The 17,169-nt window shown below is 46.7% G+C and overlaps 1 protein-coding gene across 3 annotated transcripts in view; it reads left to right on the forward strand.

Moving 5' to 3' along the window:
- PPP2R2B (protein phosphatase 2 regulatory subunit Bbeta) overlaps positions 1–15,358 on the forward strand; it is a 365,106-nt gene extending 349,748 nt beyond the window's left edge. For all 3 annotated transcript variants that reach the window (XM_016202915.2, XM_016202913.2, XM_087815919.1), the window contains 3 exons: positions 4,236–4,405; positions 11,979–12,070; positions 14,639–15,358. In XM_016202915.2, coding sequence (XP_016058401.2) covers positions 4,236–4,405; positions 11,979–12,070; positions 14,639–14,918 — 542 coding nt within the window. In that variant the 3' untranslated portion in view covers positions 14,919–15,358. The remainder of the gene's footprint in view (positions 1–4,235; positions 4,406–11,978; positions 12,071–14,638) is intronic.
- Positions 15,359–17,169: the final 1,811 nt, after the last annotated feature.

Here is a 17,169-nt window from a genome sequence, read left to right on the forward strand (position 1 = left end):
CCAAGATACACGCTCCCTTGTGGTGACACACCCCCAGTGGCTAGATGTGGACTCTTGGGATTCTCAAGACTGCTTCCTCACAGAGGCACCAAAGCGCGCCTTCGCTCCCCTTCTTCTCTTGATCTCTTTCTATTCTGGAAGCTAGCTGGACACCCTGCAGGCCAGCGGGATTTCTAATGGCAAGCCAAGGGTCTCCAGGAGAAATACCAGTTTTGATTTGTCTCAAGATCTGTCACTCAAGCAGTAGATGCTTTGTACCACACAGTCAGTGACTTATGTGGAGCACACAGTGATGTTCCATTTTCATTCCACTCTCTGGTTGCCCAGCACCTCTCTCATAATGCAGTAAAATCTCAGTTGAACACGTAAATTTTGTTACAGGTGTGAATAACATCTGTCTCTTCCTCAAGCCTGTGAGCACCATGAGGGTAGAACTGGGTCTGATTCCTTGTGTCCTGGCATTTAGTACAGGGCCTGGCATTTGTCCATCCAACAAATACTTTGTATGTTACAGGTAATGTGTTGTGCATGTGTGCAGGTGTGTTCATGCACCTAAAATATACTCAAGTAGCTGATAAATGATTGCTCATACTGAATTAGTAAAAACCTTGAATTACAGATGACTTCCTATGGAATGTATATTTTCATACTTTTCAAGGGCCTAAAAGAAACAAATTTGAAGTGAATAAAACATTGCTTAGATAGGTTCTTTTCAGGACCTGTTTAATTAATAGGTATTATTTTCATTTGAAATTAAAATGGTTGTCCATTTTCATTCATTTAACACATATTTACTGAGCACCTCCTATGTTCCAGGGAGTATAGTAGAACAAAATAGACCCCCAAAAATCCTACCCTTGTAGAGCTTGCATTCTATTAGGGGAGACAATAAATGAAATAAATGTCTGTGCACATAACCTGAGGGACAGGGAGAGGAAAGGCTGCCTTGTTGCTTACAGGCCCCAGGGATTAGAGCTGGGGATGAGAGATGGCCTAGGGCTGGGCTTCCCACCTTATGCTTGCCGGTGGTGGTGTATGGCTCACACTTATGAGTGCTTGGTGTAGAAACCATGTTCCTTAGGTGTTTGAAACGGACTTTGCATAAAAAGGATAGTGTAGGACTAGTCATTAGGGGTCGTCTCCACTTTACAATGCCATAGTTCTATGTAGCTTCTGCCCTGGAATCTTCTTATAGCTCCTTGTTCATGGTACCAGGCAGAATTCCATCATGATTAAGAACAAAGACTTTGAAGTCTGACCTTAATTTAAAACGCCACTCTAGCTGTGTATCCTTGGGCAGGTTACAAAACCTCTCTGCGCCCAGTTCTCTACATCTATAAAATAAGGAATCATCAATCCTATTTCATAGTATTGTTAAAAGGATTAAATGAGATAAAATATGTAAAGTACAGGGCCTAGAGTATAATAAGCTTCCCATAGACAGTAATTATTGACATTATTAAATGTTGCTGAATGAATGAAAAGAATTCATGAACTTGGTATTAAAACTTGGACAGGCGTGGACACTGTCATAAAGTGCTGTCCTGGTATGTCGTCCTATGTGGACAGAGGACAGGATACAGATAATTAGTGAGGGGTTGAATTGTCTTTTATTTCACCTCCCTCTCCTGGGGTGTCACTTTGAGGCTTTACATGTTGGTCCATTGGCCCCCAATATGCCAAGTGTTTGGAGAAGAGATTCCTTGTAAACATTCTTTATGTCATTTAAATAGTCCACAGGTTCTGTAGTCCTCGGACCCAAATTCTCAAGATTCCTGATGAACGAAATACGATCGGCCAGTGCAGAAGCAGGGCCTGCTAATGATGATAATAGCAACTGGCATTCATTGAGAACCTACCGTGTGCCGAGCGTATGTGTGAGGCCACGTGCAACTCCTTTCTGCAGCTGGGAAAGTGGAATCTCGGGGTAGTAAAGAAAAAGCCAACCAACTGCTAGTAAAGGACAGAGGCAGGAACTGATGGCCTCCAGAGCAGCTGACGCCCTTCCCACCTTCTGCCTCCAGCTCTCCCTGCTCGTACATCTGGTGACCTTGACCAAGGTTGCCACTGCTCGCTCTCAAGATATTTTTTGCATAGGGTGTGCTTGGTGTTTCTAAGTGCTCAGTCCTAATGAGATTGCCTTCAATCGATACTGATGTGAAAATGTAGTTCTCAGCTACAAGGATACCAGTCAGAATCCAGGAAGGGGCCTTCATTAATGCTTGATCGGAATACAAAAGATAAGGCCTGAGACTGAGACCTTGGGTCAGAGACCATAATGAGCTCCTGTTTTTCTGTTTCAATGGCTTTTTTCAATTCTCAAGTTCAATTCTGATTGATCAATTGTTTTGTTGTTCTCTGAAATGGTTCTGTGACAAGTATTTTTGATTTGGCTGGCGGTTTAATTTAGCAAGGTTTGAAAGAGAACTCTGTATTCTTAGGTTTTCTATGTGGAATTTGATACTGTGAGTTCACTGAGCAGGCAGGAAAAAGGAAGCTTTGGAGGACAAGAAACTCAGTGGTCTGCAGGCTGGTGTTTGTATCGCAATTATAGACCGAACCAAATACTTCTTAAGCAGAACATACTCAATCGCCATTGTTGGGGGGTCCAGAATAATTAAATATTGGCAAATATGTATAGCTTGACATCATATATGCTAAGCACTCAGAAGGCAAAGAATTCATTATTTTACCCGGCTTTGGTTCTAATCAAGCAACAAATATTTATTGAACGTTTGGGCATAAGACTCTCAGTACAAAGATGAGAAAAACCAAAACCCTGCCCTCAAGCTCACATCCTAGTTAAGATGTGATTATTAAGTAATAGCATGAGAAATTATGGTTTCACTGGGCGAGTCCCTGAGCACATGCGAAATGAATGAGCCAGACCAAGTATGATGGGGCTTCAGAGAAAAGAAAAACTCAGTTGGGGCTAAAATAATATGTAAAAGATGAATTTGAATCAAGCAAAATTTGAATCAGTGAAGAAGGAATGATCGGGCAGAGCTTACAAATGGGAAGCATTTCATTTGAACCAGAGACGTTCAAAATCAAAGTAGAAAGATGAGGTAAGGCAGCTTATGACATGCTCGATATCAAACTGTGGAGCCACGTCTTTTATTCCCGTAAGTGGAAATTAGCTGAAGCTATTAAGAGAGATGGTGAGTGCCTGCGTATCAGAGCAAATGGACAATATACAGGGTGGGGCAAATGTAGGTTTACAATTGCATGTGAAAGGGTTTATTCTTCTATTTATTGATTATTGTATTTTCCATATGAACAACTGTAAACCTACATTTGCCCCACCTTGTATGCAAAAGACATTGTAGCCACAGTTTACTGATGAGACTGAGGCACAGTAAAGTTAAGTAACTTGCCCAAGGTCACGCAACTAGTAATGGCAGCAAATGGTAGCAAAGCCCTATTATTAAACACCGTGATCCAGGAGATATGAAAACATGTCCACACAAAAACTTGTACGTGAGTATACATAATAGCCAAACAGTAGAAACCACCCAAATGTCTATAAACTAATGAACTGATAAAGAGATTGTGGTATATCCATACAATGGAATATTATTCTGCCGTTAATAGGAATGAAGTAGTGACACATGCTACACCATGGCTGAACCTTGAAAACATCATGCTAAGTAAAAGTAGTTGGACACAAAAGACCACATACTGTATGGTTCCATTTGTGTGAAATTTCTGGAATAGGTAATTTCATAGAACCAAAAAACAGACTAGTGGTGGTATAGGAATGGGGAGTAACTGCTAACAGGTATGGAGTTTTTTTGAGGGGGTGGATGAAAATGTTCTAAATTTAGATTGTGGAGATGGTTGCATAATTATGTGATTATACTAAAAACCACTGAACTGTAATCTTTAAATGAGTAAATTTTATGATATACAAATTATACCTTCATAAGGCTGTAAAAATTTTTTTTTTAATTTAAGTATCTAAGATGACTACAGGTATTGATATGTACAGTGACACCTGGAAACAAGGGGAAACGTGAAACAGTTAAGTACATAGACCTGGAGCTGGGAAATGGTCAGTGCCAGATGAATGGATGGGACAGGCCCCATGCCAGTCCTTCCATCAGAAGGAAAATACAGAAACCAGTGACAGTTTTGCCTGCTGCCAAGGAGCTGACAGCTCCTCTGTTAGCAACATGTGAGAGTCCGTTGATAAGAATGTGCTCAGTTTGTCTCGTTTTGCGTTCGTTCTGCAGTTTTTGAAGAACCGGAAGATCCAAGCAACAGGTCGTTTTTCTCTGAAATTATCTCTTCGATTTCGGATGTGAAGTTCAGCCACAGCGGGAGGTACATCATGACCAGGGACTATCTGACCGTTAAAGTCTGGGATCTCAACATGGAAAACCGCCCCATCGAGACGTACCAGGTACAGACCACCCCCACCCACGTGTGCACTGCACACTTCCCCTGTGGGCTTCCACATCAGCCTCTGCCTGCAGAGGTTTATCACAGCGCAGGAAAATCAACATGGTACCGCCTTGGGGGCCATAGGATTTAAGGCCGGGGTGCACATGGAGGGGCTAGGACTTAACCTTGTCTACTGCGCGATGGATCCCATAGGTACAGACACGGTCCTACTCTCCTGGAGCTGAGAGCTGGTAGAGAAGTGAGCTGACAGGCAGGGAACTGAGCGTGTGGTGGGGAAGGAGATGGTGCTGAGCGCCATGGGAGCATGTGCAGGAAGGGCCACCCCGATGAGAAAGGCTTTTCGAAGAAGTGACCCTTCAGGTGAGTCTTAACTACCATGAACTAGCCAGGAAAATATATTTTTAGAATAGCCTGTTGAAAGGCCTGGAGTCAAGAGACACGTGGTGTGTTCAGAAAGGAGCTCTTTACACCTGGAGTATGGGACACAGGGGCGGAAAAAAGAGCTTGGAGATAGGTGTAGGCCCTGGTGAAGCGATTAGGTTGCTTTGTCTTTAGGCTGGGTACCATGGAGAGCCATTCAAAAGTCTGGCACAGGAAATGCCATTGTGGATTTTTTTGTTTTTACTCTGTTTCATGAAGGCATTTAGGGAGGGAAGATGGTGCGTCTGTGAGGTCTGCTAGCTGACTGGGTGTGGAGGGAAGAGGCATCGGGAAGGCTGTGTGGAGGTTTGGGCTTAAGAATCACCAGATGGTTTGTAGACTTACGAAAGGACAAAGGAGAAGGTATTGTTTAGAGTGGTTTGTTATTGTTTTTCAAAAGGATCTGAAGAAACTAATTCCAGGCAAGAGTACTATGGAGGCAAAGGACAAGAGGCAGGAATAAACTAGTCTTATTTTAAGATACCTTGGGTAGATAAAAAGAAGTGGGGAAATTCCAGACGGAGGAGTTGGGTTCGCGTATTTCTTCTTGAGATGTAATGCACGTACCATAATATTCACCCTTTCGTAGTGTACAATTCAGTGGGGCTTTGTCTGTGCCCAAAGTTGTGGAACCATCACCGCTATCCAATTCGAGAACATTTCCATCATTGACTAACATTTTAAAATAAATATTCTGGTTGTGCTGGGGAGGAGAAACTGTAAGGGAGATATGGGAGGAGACAGAATAGTTACGAAGTTATTGCGACACCCTGGCAAGGGGTGTTGGTGTTAGTAGCGTAGATGGTATTAGCAGTGGAGGTGGCCAGAGTCTTGATATATTTCCAAGGTAAAACCAATAGGATGGATGACAGATTTGATGTGGGATATAAGGGAAAAAAAGCACTAAGGATCACTTCCAAGGATTTTATCCTAAGCAAAGTGGAGTTGCCATTTTATTTGGCTGAGAAAGTTGATAGTTTGGTTTTGGATGCCTTTCATTGGCTCAACATCCAGAAATAGCAAGTAGGCAGGCAGCTTGGTGTGAGTCTGGACAGATCTAGCCTAGAGAAAAACATTTTGAGGGTATTTAAAGCCCTAGGACTGGACAAGGTCACCTAGGAAATGAGTATAATTAGAGTAAAGAAGGGGCTGGGAACTGAGACCCCAGTGTTTACATGTTGGTTAGAGAAAGGGGCCAGGCAGGTAGGAGGAAAATGGAGAGGAATGTCCTAGAAGCCTAGTGCAGAAACTATCCAAAGGAGGGAGGACTCTTCCACTGCTGTTGCTGAATCAAGGAAGGAAAGACTGAGACTTGACCACTGGGTTTAGCAAGTAGAGATTCTCGGTGACCTCAGTGAAAGAGGTGAAGGTGGGCTGATGAACGTCTGGTTGGAGTGGGTTCCAGACAGATGGTGAACAGAGGATCTGAGCATAGTGAGTACGGATAACTCCTTCCAGAAATTCTGTCCTGAAGGGGAACGGAAAAGTGGGGCACAGGCTTAAGAAGTTTTATGCTGATAAGAAGTCAGTGGAGACGGTCCTTGAGGGAAGCAAGTCCATTGCAGAACTGGCCTTAGGTGGGAAGATGGACAATTCATCCACCAAAGAAGAGTATGCAGTTACGGGCACAGTAGGCTTGTAAAATTATGCGATGGGAACATATAGACAGTGTCTTATGTTGATTTTCTCAGTAAAATAAGGAGGTCATCAGCTGAGGGAGGAGGGAGGAAAAAACGTAAAATAGTTATTAAAGGAGTGATTGACTAGGGAAGGGAGGGCTGCTCAGGACGCCCCTGAGGCTTACGTTATCGAGTTAAAGTGAGACCGCCTGACCGCTGCTGCTTCCCAGCCACAGTGAGCGGCCGGGGGCGCTGGGGAAGGGCAGGGGGTTAGATGTAACCGGTGATGGGGATTCGCCCAAAGAGAAGGGCCTGATGGTCATGACGCTAAGGGAGGGAGGGAGGAAACTGGATCGGTAGATCTGAAGAATTGATCAGGTCAGGAAGAAGCCATAGAGCAATACAGTGGGGCCTCGGTTTCCGAACGTCTCCGCTGGCGAGCATTTCGGGTCTCAAACGCCAGAAACCCGGAGGGAAATGCTTCGGTTCTCGAACCCGCCTCGGAAGCCGAACAGGCCCCGCGCTTCCGCTGAGGGCAGGATCCTGCGGCCCGGCTGTTGGCTGCGGATCCCTCGGTTTCCGAACGTTTCAGAACTCGGTCCCCCGGAACGGATCACATTCGGAAACCGAGGGACCCCTGTACCTGTTAGAGGGACCCAGTTACCGCAGCGGCAGCATGAACAAGGAAACGGAGGACAAAACTCACTGCAAACGATGAGGCCAAGCAACCGCGGGACCAGAGCGTTTGGGTCCCTAAAGCATGGTGGCAGGAAGAGTGACGGGAGAGAGGGAGGCGCTAGACTTGCTTCAAGGACTGAGGCAGAGGAACTTGGAGGACTATAGGCAGGAACAAGTGTCTCGAGCACCAAGGACTCCGCCCTGTCACAGGACAGCAAAAGTCCAGCCACCACGTGAGCAGCCTCAGGAAAAGCAGATCTTTCCATCAGAAGGAGGAAGAGTTCAGAGAGGAGGTTGAGGACACCCAGGACTCTGATGACCGACTGAGTTCCAGAGGGTGCTGAAAAAAGATCTGGGGGCCAGAATTCAAGACCGCATATGTAGTTGAGAGAGTTTGGTTAGCCCTGTGATTCAAAGAGCATCCCCTGTATATCGGGGATCTTACTGTCCCCCGAAGCATACCCAGACTTAAGGGTGCAATCCACAGCACCTGCCCAAGGTCTCACTCACAGTCCATCTTCAGCCCAGGGCCACAGCCAACACGAGCACTCTTTCAGCTGCACGGACGAACCACCTAGTGTTGCAACCTTAACACAAAGAGGAGAAGGCTGTGGGGACTAGAACCTGAGTGCCGGTGGCACTGGCAGGTGTGGCCTGCTGCAGAGCCTTGACTAGAGAAGTAGATTTAGGTAACACAGTGCTCAGAGCAATTATACTCTCATCTTGGGGACAGGGAAAGGCTTTCAGACCACAGCCAGCAGTGACATGGACTAATCAGCATTTTAAGATCTTGGTTCTCAAAATGTTAGCTAGTAGGAAACTTGAAAATCTACTTTGTGGAGCAGTAAGAAATAGGCATCATAGCACATGTGTTGAAATATCACAAAATTTTATTTTAAAACACTGTTGAATAAAGAGTATGAGGCCTGGCCCAATGGGAAAGAATTCTATAATCGATTACCAATGCCTGCCCAGGGGAGATAGGAAATACACCTGCTATGTATTTTCACATCAACTGAGCTCAGCAAGTTTCCGTGAATAAGGAACCGTAGACTTAAATATGATGAGCTATTTTTAAGGTTTCCTATAGAACAGGAGATGGCAAGTTGTGACTTGTGGGCCAAATCCAGCCCCACCTCTGTTCTTAGAAAGTTTTTTTTAAACACAGCCATATCCAATCATAGTCATAGTGGCGATGGCTCCTTTCATGCTACAGTGGCAGAGGTGAGTGGTTGTGACAGAGGCCATGTGGCCCACAAAACCTGAACTATTTCCTGTCTGACCCTTTACAGGAAAGGTTTGTCAACCCCTGAAATATAACCAGCCATCCGCGTTTACTCTTGCTAGGCCTCATGAGCAGGCCATGAACTACACAAGTACATCATTGAGAACCACTGGCTTCGGAGGCTCAGCTTAGTGTCAGAAAGGCCAAACACAGGCCAGAAATAATAGTGGGAACATGCCCAGAAGCATCGAACAGGATGAGTTTTAAGTTCTCTCTTGTTCTGCTCTCTAGATGCTTCTTGTGTACGTATCTGACCTTAGTCTTGCCTCTGATGGAGAAAGATGCACTTTGTTTGCCTAAGATTTTTAACAACAGAGCCTAAATGCGACACCTCCATAGTAGGTGTCCTCTTCCTTCAGGGGTCTTCAGTGGGGGCCGGCAGGCGCTTCCCAGAACGTCAGTGCTGGGGAGAAAACGGTTCAGACGAGGTTTTCCCCCGAATCCTTCCTGACTTTCGGCCTTCAGGAATTATTTATGGATAGTCAGTGATGCTGTAATAACCATGTATGGTGTCAGGTGTGGACTAGACTTACCGGGTGGTCACTTCATAAGCTACGTAAATGTCGAATCACTGTGTTGTACACCTGAAACTAATATAAGATTGCGTGTCAGCTGTCATTGTAAAAGAATTATTTATGGGGTTCCTAAAGGACACACATTTTGACACTTATTACTCACGTTTGGTGCTTCTCTGAGCAAAAATGCCAAAGGTGAATGAGTGGTGAGGGATCGGGAAAGTTTCAGCAAGAAGACTGCGGCCTGCGTCAGGCCTTAAAAAGCATGTCACCACCCTATTTATAAACCTTACTGCTCTGTCCCCTACCTACCAAAGTCCTAATTATCTTAAATACAGTATTTGCTACTTCTACAGAAAAAGAAGAAAGTTGGGTGGTTATAGTGAAGTAAAAGGATATTCTATCCCTCTCTTGTAATTCTTTCACCACTATAGGACTCTGAGAAGTGCTGCATTACAGAAACCTGCTTAACCAAGGGTTTTCAAAACTTATTTGTCCCTTCGTAGAATACTCACATCTGTGGCTTGCCTCAAAAGTGCTCCTACCAGATAAGAGGGAGGAGAGGGAGAGAAGGCTAAGGGCCTATTTTGCTCATGTTTTCCCTCCAACAGCAGGAGAGCTGGAGGACCAGGATAAGAGATTTGGCTTCCACTGCCCACTGGATTCATTCCCAGCCTGGCATCCTCCGTCTTCAAGCCCAGCCCCTCTCCCCCTCCATTACACACAGCCCAGAGTCGAGGCAGTGCTCAAGGCAAGAAAAGACCAGAATCACACTTTCTTTCTAGAAACGAAACCAATTCTTGAGGCCTCCAACCCTCAGAAGAAAGGTTCAACCCCCCACTCACACCCTTACCTCTACCATCACCTTCTTCTGAGAAAATAGTCTGTGCTGCTTTGGGGGGAGGCGGGGAATAGTCCAGACCAGCGGTCAACAAAACTATGACCAAGAGCCCAACCCTGTTCGCCACCTGTTGTTGTAAATAAAGTTTTACTGGAACACAATCCTGCTCGTTTGCTTATGTTACCTGTGGCTACCTTTGCATGACAAGGGCAGAGCTGAGTGGTTGCAACAGAGGTCATATGGCCCATAAAGTACAAATATTTACTATATAGCCCTTTATGGAAAAAGTTTGCCAACCCCTGGCAAGACCCAGAATTAGCTCTCGTTTTGCCCTCAGATGCTCTTCTGCTCAGATATTCTTAATAATCACTCAAGATTTTCACCCCCTACACACAGAAATGGCCTTCGGGGCCACTTCCATTATGTCCAAAAGGTGGCAGGAAGGGAAGGACAATGAATTCATTGGTAGCAGAGAAACCAAGGCTTCACACAAGCCTCACCCTCACATCCCTCTCACCGACGCAGAGCCCTGCCATAGACGGAGTCCCTCCCACCATAGCCCTGAGGCAGATATCCTGGTGAGACCCAGAACCTCGGGCCAACAAGAGAGCTTGTAAATACCCCAAACACGTGCTGCGACGTGGAATGAATCTTGCTTAGCTCATGCCTTTGTCCAGCTGAGCCTGCGACCAGCAGCCAGCAGAACTCTGGAGTCACGAGAGGAGAAGGGGCCCAGGCTGCAGGAAAAGGGAGACCGGGCCACCGCTCTAAATCTAAACGAAGTGACACCATTCTTTTCATAACTTCCCTCTACCTTCATCCAGTTCTGTGTCCCTCTTGGCCTCATCCCAGTTCATTGTCGCGGCTTCTGTGTGGGACTGAGACACCATGTAAGGTGAGGCTCATGAGGCAGAGCACGTGGGGCAGGCAGATTGCTGGAGGAGTCAAGAGCGGGTGCCCCGGAAGCCGAATACTGGGGTTCAGTTCCCATCCTGTCATTTTCTTGCCTGTGTGATCTTGGACACATGGAGTCATACCCTGTGCACCATGTTCCATTAAAGTGAAGCAAAGGATAGTCCCTAAGCTGGTCTTAGAGATGGGATGAGATTTTATGGATAAAGCACCTGACTACTAACCAGTAGCATACTGTGTATGCCTATTATTATTACTACTCCCTGCCAGGGGGCTCGGGGAAATGGAACCCAGGGTGCCACCCTGCGAGCCTTCCTCCTCTGCCTGTTTGGCATCTACACCTGAGCTGCTAAATGCAGCCGGAGGACAATACCCAACCCTGCTGACAGTCTCAGGAACACTCACATCCAGCAACTTCGAGGGGCTCTCCTGGCCTCCCAGCAATTCTGCGTGTTTCCCAACCATCCCCGTATTTCACTGAAAAATAGAAACAGTCAGGGGAGAGCTGCCATGTGCTCCAGGAGGGCACCTTCCACACCAGAATGCCCTGGGCAGTCCCGCTCGCATAGACATCTCCGAATTATCGTGCCCAGTGATGAACATGCCACTCCGACCTTTCACTTGCTCCAGGGAAAGATCCACGAGCCACCCTGACTCCTGTGTTTCTCTCCACACCTCACAGTTGATCCATCCACACGTCTTACCCATTCTCCCCCAAACATTGTCAAGAACCTGATCATTTCCCACCACGGCTCTCACCCTGGTCCAAGCCAGTGTCTGCCATCCAGGTTATAACTGGCCTCCCTGCCTTTGCCCACACAGTCAGACACATCACAACACAGCGGACTCAGGGATGCTCTGGGTGGAGTCCTTTCTCCTTAGAACAAAGGGCCTGGGCGAACTGGTCACCTGCTCTGCCCTGGGTAGCACACCAAGGGCATTGTGTTCAGGGCTCGTCCCAAGCACATAGCAGTCATTCAATGAATATTTGTTGCATGAATGGTGTGTTCTAATGCCTGTTAACGAGTAGCTTAGAAAATGGGCATCCACCACTCACTGGTTCCTGCTCTGTTCCACTGTCACCTACACAAGCTTGTTTGATCCATCTGGCCACAAAGCAGCTCACCAACCCATCCTAAGGTCCCACAGCTGGAGAGGGCCGCGCCTGGACTCCATTCAGACTGGGACCACCTGGATCCAGGCACATTTACACCAAAAGAATTGACAGCTCCTGTCGAAAGAGGAGGTGTTCACAGAAATCATTTTCCAAATAGCTGACCCTGTTGATGTGTTTCTTTCAGGTTCATGACTACCTCCGCAGCAAATTGTGCTCCCTCTACGAAAACGACTGCATTTTTGATAAATTCGAGTGTGTGTGGAATGGGTCAGACAGGTAAGAAAGGCTTCGTGGCTAGGGAGCCTCCCAAAAGTGGGCCCTCTCCTGGAGTAGGCCCTGGGTGGTTTATTTTCACTGGATGTCCAAGTCAGGTCCCAAGGCTCCCAAGGTCCCAGTGACCCTGTGTGGGTCACTAGATGCCCCTGTGGTCAGGCCTGCAAAGAAGGGAAGGATGTATTGAGACCCTTGAATCTTCTTTCAGGACTAGCGCAGGTGACCACTTGACATCAGCGAGAAAATCCTATCTTTTACACACAAGACACCCCCAGAGCTTGGCCAGCCTGCCTAAAATGAAGCTCCCTAGTAACCCCCCAGCATGAATAGTTCACATGAATGCAAATTTTCTAGATCGAAAAAGATTCCTTGACGCTGCTAGTGTAGACTTGGCCAAAGGCCCCGGTGGTTTGTTAGCTGAATTCTCACCCGCCCCATTTATCATACTCCCTCAACGTGATTTATTGCTGTTTTAAGGCCTCTGATTTCAACGATACTTCATATTACCTCCCAATAGTTCATTTTTAGTTTGACAAATACAGATGGTTCTCCGACTTCCAGGAGGACTCAGGCCAGGCAGCCGGGGGCTGTGCCCTGGTGAAGGTGGCACCACAGTGACCGTGTTGCTGAGCCGCTGAGACGCGTGGCAGGGCGCTTGGAGGCCCGCGCCCTTCGTGAGCGCGGGCCGACTCCGTCTCTCGTTTCATGTTCTTTGCCAATGAACCAAAGAGCCCTCCACTTGGCAGGCCTGGAGGAACTCACCCAGGGCAGGGGACCCAGGTCACACTGTCCAGTTGGTACAGGACAGGGGCAGAGGACAGCAAAGCAGTTGTGACATATGAACAAAAGCTCCCGCAGGGAAAGGAAGCCGGCCCAGCCCTGTTATTATTTACTTATATATGTAGTGTTTATTCTTATATTTATTATGTATTTATTTGTTGTCATTGCTCTCATCCCCCCTCTCTCTTAGCCTAGATTCAAAAACTGCACTTACTGAGCACCCACCGTGTGCCAGGCACCTTCACACACATTGTTATTTAACCCTGACCATGACCCGACAAGGTGGTTTTTATCAGCCCCATTTTACAGTTGAGGAAACTGAGGCTCAGCAAGGTACACTAACCCGCCCAAGCTCCTACACCGTTGGTAGTAGAGACAAGAGTAACAAGTTTTGAGGCCTAAGACCAACTTTCTGTCCGTAACATCACAAATGAAAAATGTTATTCTCGGTTAAGATAAGGCTGGGGATTTTTTTCTTTCCCCAAAGAATTTCTCTTACTGTTTAAAAACAAGCCAGGTCATGGTTGGGGGGAGCCAATATCGTGTATGGGAAGCAGGGAGGCTGGGTGGCTGAATGCTTATGCCCTAGAGTCAGGCAGATGTGGGTCGGAGGCCCAACTTAGTCACTCTCAGTGTGACACTCACCAGGGTACTCAGTTCTCCTAGGTCAGTCCCCTCTGTGGGATAATGGAAGCAGAAATGAGATGTCAGGGGTCAAGCACCCAGCACCGAGCACCCTGCTCTAGAGACAAACACATTTCACAGCACCAGCCTCCTGGGCCAGAGTAACAAAATCTAACCCTCAATAACCTTGCTTAGCCAGAGCTGACGGAGCACCCCAAAACTTACCCTTGGCTGTGGCCCAGCCTTGTCAGTCTTCTTTCTTTTCTCTACACACCCAAATCACAGAAAACAGATGAGACGCTGTGCTCTGCCCCCCTAACCAGCCTGTCAGAGCTCCACCAGCCTTTCCAGGGGGCAGCCACTGAGGAAGTTATACCAGGAGCACCATCTCCCCCTCAGCCTGCCACTATGTCCTAACTGTCACCATTAAAGGTTCAGTCCCCTGCTTCTGGAAGGCTCTTGGCATTCACCGCTCTCCTGATCAAATGTAGACACTCCTGAGAATGGAAAACGCTTATAAAATGCAGAACCCATCCGTCAGTCCACTAGAAAAGCGTATTTCCCCATTCCAGTTCCTCTCAAAATGTGAATTTGTTTACTCTTCCCAAGTAAGACCATGATGACTCCCAGTTTTTTAGGTATTTTCTTAAAAGGCCAAACTTAGAGCTGGTGCTTAGCAGGGGGAGGCCATGCCCGGGGCAGTGAGCTGTGCTCTCAGCATCTGTCCCCTGTGCTGGTGGGAATGCCTTAGAGGTCAGCTGTAAGTGTGCACAAGGCTTCATTGTTTTAACACGCTCCTGCTTTCCTAACCTTGATCTGGCCTCACAATCCTGATCCAGGTAGGTAGGGGTGGGATCGTTAAAACCACTCATTGACTGAGCCCAAGAACTGACAGGAATCTACGGAACCAAAGTAATTCACAAGGAGGGTTACCATGATCTTTGTTTCCAAGCCTAGCCCAAGGGCTTGTGGCTCCTAGTGACTCCAAAGGAAGTCAGAGGTCACAGTAGAGAACCTGTTTGGGTATTTGTTTGTTTTTAATAAGATGTATGGTGCCATAAGCAGGCCACAGAGTGGTGGTCTTTGCTCTAGAAAGACACCAGAGGGATGTGTTACTGCCTTTCTCCACAGTACTCAGTTGCTCCCTATTTCCTCTCTGCCTTGCAGTGTCATCATGACCGGCTCCTACAACAACTTCTTCAGGATGTTTGACCGAAACACCAAGCGTGATGTTACCCTGGAGGCCTCGAGGGAAAACAGCAAACCCCGGGCCATCCTGAAACCGCGAAAAGTGTGCGTGGGGGGCAAGCGGAGAAAAGACGAGATCAGTGTTGACAGCCTGGACTTTAGCAAAAAGATCTTGCATACAGCTTGGCATCCTTCAGAAAATATTATAGCAGTGGCGGCTACAAATAACCTATATATATTCCAGGACAAGGTTAACTAGGAGGACAAGTTATTACTCCTTAATAATCTCACATACTGAATACTAGTCAAACGTTTTTAAATGTTTCTTTGGGTCTTCATTTGATGCATTGACTTTAATTTCCCTACACAGAAAACAACTGGGATAGAATTCAAAGGAGTCCAACTTTCCCATATCCCCAGTTCTAAGAAACTTTTGTCCAATCCAATAGGTCCCGGGACACTTCTGTTTAGAATTGCGAGCTGCCAGCTAACAGTAATTCTTCCATAGTTGACCTGAATTTCTGATGCTTTTATTGCCCAGTTTTCTCTGGTGGGTCCAGTGTTTTGTTGCTAGGTGTCTGCTGAGATAAAATGAGGTTGTCTGTAGTATTTAAAGCGAAAAGAGATAAGTTTTTTTTTTTAATTAAGCAATTCCCTTTGATTGAAAATTTCAACAAAAAATAAACGCCGTTTACTCTACTCTCTAGAGAAATGCTCCTTGTTTTGTGAAAAACCAGACCAGTCAGCAGCTCCTGCCCCTATAGCGCTATTCCCCCCCCCCCCCATTTTCTTTTTAACAGTTTCATTTGAGCCAGAGATTTATCTCACGAGGCTGTGAAGGGGACACAGAATGAGAAGGGGAGGACCACATCACTGCCATAGTGTCTCTTTGTAAGCGCCATAGAAACAGCCTGAGAACCTGGCTGGGAAGCACCGCGCAGGCCCCGGAGACAGACAGAGGCCTTTGCACGGCGCTTCCCGGCGCTGGCTTGGCAAGGCCGCGTGGGGCCAGGCTCCCTCGGCCGCTCTGTTCCTCTTGCTTTTTTGTTATTTTAAAGGGTTCCATATATAATCCTCTACTTACACATTCCCTGGCTTTTTCTCTTCAGGCTTTTCCAGCTCCTTTATTCCACTGACTTCTAAAGGCCGAGTCCTGGTTGTTTATGAGCTGGCCTTCTAAACGAGTCAGGAGTTGGAGGCGACAGGGCACCAGCCCTGGCTCCCTGGCCTGTCCTTTTCGGACGTGTCTCCTGAGCAGGCCCCCTCCCCTCTTCCTGGGTTTGGTGACCAAAAGTAACAACCCATCCATCTCCACTGCAGCTAGAACCAACACAGCCAATAAAATATGCTGATTTATAAAATCTGTTCAAGCACTTCTAACCCTACCCAAGCTCACCATCTGGAAAAGCAGACCATAGGGCTCTCTTCCTGCAAACATGAAATAGGGCGCATGGAGAAGCTTCATCACTGGAGCGAAGTCTGCTTGAGCCTGCGGAGACTGGTTTTTGCTCTCCTCAAGTTGAAGATTCAAACTAAAATTTCCAGAAGGTTCTGTGTGTCACACCTCTGGGAGGGAGACACAGTGAATTCCAAGGGCTTATAGATTTGAAGAGGGGGCTGAGGGAGGGTGTGGGAGGTGCCCAGAAAGCTGGGTCTGGGCTCAGTGTCACTGTACCTGTCCTGATCACTCATGTCCCTTAACTTCCATTTAGTGGGCAGGAAATGATGTGAGATGAGAATTTTTCTTTCAGTTTGTACATTTATTACAAGTCCCAGCTTTCAAGTGTAGTTTGTTTTGGAGGAGAGAAAAGAAGAGTGATGCTAAGCTACGATCCATAATAGCAGCTTTGAGGCAAGGAAATAATTATCAACTCAAGTGAACATAATTCTGTAAGACGCAGCCCAGTTTCAGAAACATGAAAATATGAACAAACACACCTCCAAGTGGAGCGAGCACGCAGTTGAAGACATGCCTTTCTTCTCAGCATTTCTCACCTCCCCTGCAAAGAAAGCCTCATGGGGCAAGGCAGGCCCATGAGTCGCCCAGATGGAATCTCTGAGCGGATTCCTGGCCCAACTGGGGCAACGTTCTGGGAGGAGACGTGAAAGAGTGTCAGAAATCCTCCAACCCAGAGTGAATTGTGGTATCAGGACACACAGAAAGGCCAGTGGGTGATTGTCCTAGGTTTACTGTCCCCCTCCCTCCATGGCCTTTCTCTGCTTCTCCGAGACTCAGCTCCTGTTGATGCCAGGTAGGGATTGGGACAGATCATGTTTCTCGAACCTGAGCGTCAACCCACCTCTGTACTATTACTCATTTAACATTTATCTAAGCTGCCTTTTTTAAAAACAAGACAGCCACCTCCAAAAAAATACTATTCAGAAAATGTCAGTTTTAACGTAGCAGTTATTTTTTTCTAACATTAAAATAACCCCATAGCCATGAGTGTAACAAACAGCATCCATGCACCGCCTACAGCTGTTTTATGAGCACCGTGCGTATGAAATGT

Source organism: Miniopterus natalensis, chromosome 4 (assembly GCF_054644295.1).
Source record: "Miniopterus natalensis isolate mMinNat1 chromosome 4, mMinNat1.hap1, whole genome shotgun sequence".
Lineage (NCBI taxonomy): Eukaryota > Metazoa > Chordata > Mammalia > Chiroptera > Miniopteridae > Miniopterus > Miniopterus natalensis.